Source organism: Lotus japonicus, chromosome 5 (genome assembly GCF_012489685.1).
Source record: "Lotus japonicus ecotype B-129 chromosome 5, LjGifu_v1.2".
Taxonomy (NCBI): domain Eukaryota; kingdom Viridiplantae; phylum Streptophyta; class Magnoliopsida; order Fabales; family Fabaceae; genus Lotus; species Lotus japonicus.
This window is the reverse complement of record NC_080045.1, coordinates 25035052-25040097: the sequence shown is the minus strand read 5'-3', so window position 1 is coordinate 25040097 and position 5046 is coordinate 25035052. Positions and strand designations below refer to the sequence as shown.

Genomic DNA, 5046 nt, shown 5'->3' with positions numbered 1-5046 from the left:
TTTGCTGTTTCTTTGTCAGAAATCTTCTCATACTCAATATATGATATTGAGCTGAATAGCATAGACTTCGCCTTGTGATGATCCTTGAAGCGCTTCTTCTGAGCGTCAGTCATTTCAGAACGGGAGATCTTCACTCCTGAAGCATCTACTGGATCAGTATAGCCTTCCACGACCATATCCCAGAGATCTGGGTCAGTGCCAAGGAAATAACTCTCTATTCTATCTTTCCAATACTCAAACTTTTCACCATCAAAGATTGGTGCTCTGAGTTGCTTGTTGTTGTTGTTGTCAGCGGAAGTATTGGCTTGGGCCATCGTTTGTTTTTCACACTAGGTTCTGGATCACTGAACACTGTTAGGTGTTTAAATCAGAACCGGAGCTCTGATGCCAATTGAAGGTGCGAAAAACACTAGAAAGAGGGGGTTTGAATAGAGTTTTTGAATAAAGGATATACTTTTTGAACTTTTTCCAAACTCAAAAATAAGAACTAGGTGCTGAAGGATAAGAAGTGAAGCACGCAAATATTTTATCCTGGTTCACTTGAGATAAAAGCTCAAGCTAGTCCAGTCCACCCGTGAAGGTGATTTCTTCCTTCTTCTGATGAAGGCAATTCACTAAAATTAATGAGTGTTACAACTGCACTTTGCTACCTGCTAAGTGACTAACAATGCACTGATTTTCTCACTAGTATCCTCTTAAGAAGCTGATCTACCGATCCTCTTAAGACTAGCTAAACACTAAATCAACCTTGATTCAGTCCTCTCAAGATCCGACCAACCTTGGTCTCTTAAGGAACTTTACAAAGTAATGTAAAAGGTTTCGGGTTTACAAGAAATGCTTCTAAAAAGCTGATAGTAAACTCAGATGTTTGAGAACAGTGAAGAAATAATGCTAAGAGATTGGTTCGTATAAGTTGAATGATTTAAGCAAAGTTTCTTAGCTTCTTTCTTCTATCTTCAGCCTTTAAATACTCCAAGGCATATGATGTAGCTGTTGCTAGGGTTTTGTCCGTTGGAGTGACAATCTTGTAAAATCAGATTGCTAGGCTGCACGAGGTAGGTGGCGGACAGACTGAGGCTTGTACGATTTTGTACTATGACAGCGACCTGTCCTTTCACCAGCTGACTTGAGATCTAGAATGCTTCAGATGAACGCTGGTGAAGCTTCTGATCATAGTCAGACGGAAGCTTGGATCCTCTGACCTTGCAACTTCTGCTTCTGAACAAGTTCCTCAGAACTTCTGAACGTCAGGGCTAGAATAGCTTTGGTCTTCAGATGCCAACTTCTTTCAGGTCTTCAGAACTTGAGTCTTCTACTTCTGGACCATTCCGCTGGAACATCTGGTCTTCAGAACTTCTGACTCCAGTTCTTCAGTACCTCTTGAGAGCTTCCATCTTCAGAACTTCTGAAGGATTTGCCACTGTTCTGACGAACATGATAATCTTTAGAGCTCTCTTTGGTTCTACTTATTCTAAATGAATAGGCTTGGGTCAGATTCAGAACCTGTTTGTCACAACTTAAAAAGACAAACGTTAGGGTACCACAATTGTTCATCATCACAAACCTTAATTGTAATCATCAAAATATAAAGATGCAACCACTGATCAAACCTTGATCTTACAGTTAACATTTTAGTATGAACAATTATGGTACTCTAACGTGTTTTCTGAGTGTGCTCTTAACAGGCTCTGACCTTAATTTAATCTCACACAAATCAGAAGCACTTTGCTTAAAGAGTGACCCTAGCAACACTTTCGCAATCTCTATGTTCAAACTGAACAGTAGAAAAACTTCAGAAGATCTGAAGTGAATCAAGCTCTGACGTGGACTCAACTCACTTGAAGTTCTGAAGATCCAGACGTTCTGATAACCCAGACACTCTGAAGGTTCAGAAGTTCTGATGGTGCAGAAGACTCTAAAGATCCAGAAGCTGAAAAGTGAAAACTCTGAAGTCCAGAAGCAAAATGGCTCTGAAGACCAAGTACTTCTCCTCTGAGTTCAGAATCAGAAGGTACAACGGTCAGAGGATCCATGCTTCCCTCTGACTCTAATCAACAAGCTTCACAAGTTCCAACACGAAGCATTCCTCTTATCAGAAGTCAACTAGGTTAAAGGTCACGTCACTATCCAAAGTACAAAAGCAAGTGTACTATCCTGACGACCTAACCTAACATTCTCAGCCACAGCAGAAGCTGGAAATCCCAGATCTGCCCTCCAACGGTAGCATTCCCATGCAATGTTCAAACCCTAATCCTTGGAGTATATATAAAGGCTAAAGAGTGAATGATGTTGTTAGAAGAAACTTACACGTGCAAGCAATATTCAAATCTTCTAAGCATTCTTTCTTCATAGAACTTATTGTGTTTACTACAAGCTTTTCAGAAGCAATTTCTTTGTAAACAATACTCTTTAAACAGTTGTTTAGTTTACCTTTAGGAGATCAAGGTTGATCGGATCCTAGAGAAGACTAAGAGAGTGAATCTTAGTGTGAGCTAAGTCAGTGTATTGTTAGTCACTTGTAGGTTTCAAGTGCAGTTGTAACAAATCTCTGATTAGTGAATTGCCTTCATTCTAAGAAGGAAGAAATCACCTTCACGGGTGGACTGGACTAGCTTGAGTGATTCATCAAGTGAACCAGGATAAAATCCTTGTGTGCTTTTCTCATCTCTTATCTTAAGCACCTTACTTGTGTCTCGACATATTTGTTAAAATCTTAAGTGGGAAGTTTTTATTCTGAAAACGCTATTCAAACCCCCCCCCTTTCTATCGTTTTTCATACCTTCAGAGGGGGGGTTGGAGGGATGAGCATAGTATTATTCTAGCTAGGTCGATTCTTGCTTGTTGTGGGTGTCTCATGGGCTTATATGGCAGAAGTAAAAGCCATTCTTAATGCCCTTCTCTTCTGCAAAAATCATGGCTTCAAAAAACATAACTGTGGAGAGTGATTCCACCCTTGCTGTAGGGTGGGTGCTGACTAGAAGGAATCGTCCTTGGAAGCTCCTTAACGAACTGAATTTGATTGACCAACTTATGGTCGATGTCGATTGCTGTGGTGTCTACCATATATTCAGAGAAGCTAATACTTTAGCCGACACCTTAGCCAAAGAAGGTTGTGATCGCAGCACCCCCCCTCTCAGAGATTATCCCATCAAGTCTGGGAATGACATAAATACTGCTAACAGTTTTGGATTTTGTTCTTGTGGGGCTTTTGTCTTGGTGCGCCGTGTGCTGACCCCTTCTTGCTGTTGGATCCTGGCATGCTAGAGCTGCTGCAAGGTTCCAGATTTTTGCTGCAGAACGAGCTGCCCTGTTTTCCTCTGGAGCATTTGATTTTTCTGTGCTGCTGTTTCTGCTTTTTTTCCTGTTTTGCCTTTTGTTTTTTGGCTGTTGCAAGGGGTTTATACCCGCACTTGCTATTTCTTTTTGTATGACATTCCTTTTTTTATATATATATGATTCAGTTTTCTAAAAAAATATAAACAGTCGACTATACGTATTGTTGGGGTTGTCTAAATGACCCATGAGGAAGTTTGAGTTAAATAATCCATCATCCAATCACATTGGAGATAAGTGAGTTGGAAATAAATTAATAAATAAAATATTGAAATTCTAACACACTTATCTTCAATGTGATTGGATAATGAGTTATTTAACACAAACTTTTCTTGGATCATTTAGACAACCTCGTATTGTTCCTTTTATTTTTTGGTCAATGATACGTATTGTTCCTTGAGTGAAGAATAATACAATTAGTTTTCTCCCTTGTAGTATCTTGCATTTACTGTTATTGTTCTATCTTCTTCATCATATTGAATGAAGATTATTTGTAGTTGTAGGTTATGGGAGATTAATTGAGACAGTTCTACTATCCGGTTTTCCTAATAGAGTACACACAAATATCCATTTCTTCATTGCATTAATATTATGGCGAGCCTCTTAACATAATTCAATACATCTTTAAGCCATCACCGAGATGCATCTTTATTCCGTACAAACAAACGATCAGCAGAAACAAACACCAATTATATAAATAAGCACTTATCCTCAAACCAAAGCCATTTATTACTTAATTATTTGTTTTTTCCCTCATGACTAGTGGAGCTATGGCTTGATAAGATGAGCATCAACATCTCTAGTGAGCTTATTAAAGTAGTCCATGTAGCCATTTGGAGGTTCAATGTCCTCACGGAGCTTCTCATATTCAACAGTCCATTTAACAGCATCATGACCATCATTGTTCTCAATCACTTGAAAGATGAGCGTAAACTTCTTATAGTGCGAACTGACATCTCCACCAAACAGGGTATATTTGTTTGTTTTGTTCTGTTCATCAATGGCTTCAATTCGCTCCAGGCATGTGATCACCTTGCCATCTGTTGTTTCACATATTAAGATCAAAAACAGAAATGAACTTTGTTAGAAATAGAGAAAAAAATAGAGGGGATCGATTCCACCAAACAAATAAATAAGTTAATTAAATTCATAACTTGGGGTAGGTAAGTTGGTCATGCATGCAGAGTGAGTGTGCGTAAAGAACTTTTGAGTTTGATCCTTCACAATACATTTAGAAAAGGGATGAAGAGTATTAACTGTGATTACTATCAAATCCGGAATAGTCAACATTTAAAGGGTGTCCAAGAAACCGGGTGTTTATACAAATTAAATTAAAAAAATGTATATCAAATTTTGAAAACTAGAAGCATAAGATACACCAACTATTTTGACGTTATACCTTAAGAAAAAATAGTCAAATGATCACTTATTTTCTTTTGTATATTGATTTAATTAGAAAATGATCTTAAGTACCTACGACATAAGTCCATTGTTTAACGGAGCCAATGCCATGCCAATCGCCTTCATGAACCTTGGTTTCATGCACACTGTCGGAGATCTTTTGAGCATCATGAAGCTGCTTTGCGAAGAGGTTATAGAACTTGACAGCTGGGGATTTGAGCTCAATTTCAGTAATAAGCTTACCAGCAAGTACCATGACTGGAGAAAAATAAGTAATGGAAGGAAGAAATGGAACAAAGAAGGATGAGAGAT

General features: G+C 38.5%; 1 protein-coding gene across 1 annotated transcript; it reads right to left on the bottom strand.

Annotated features, from left to right (window-relative positions):
- Positions 1 to 3887: 3887 nt before the first annotated feature.
- On the bottom strand, positions 3888 to 5046 carry LOC130721409 (kirola-like). The gene is made up of 2 exons (XM_057572210.1): positions 4807 to 5046; positions 3888 to 4373 (listed from the first exon to the last, which is right to left on the bottom strand). The coding sequence occupies exons 1-2, from the start codon at positions 4988 to 4990 to the stop codon at positions 4102 to 4104; spliced, it is 456 nt and encodes a 151-aa protein (XP_057428193.1). The 5' UTR covers positions 4991 to 5046; the 3' UTR covers positions 3888 to 4101.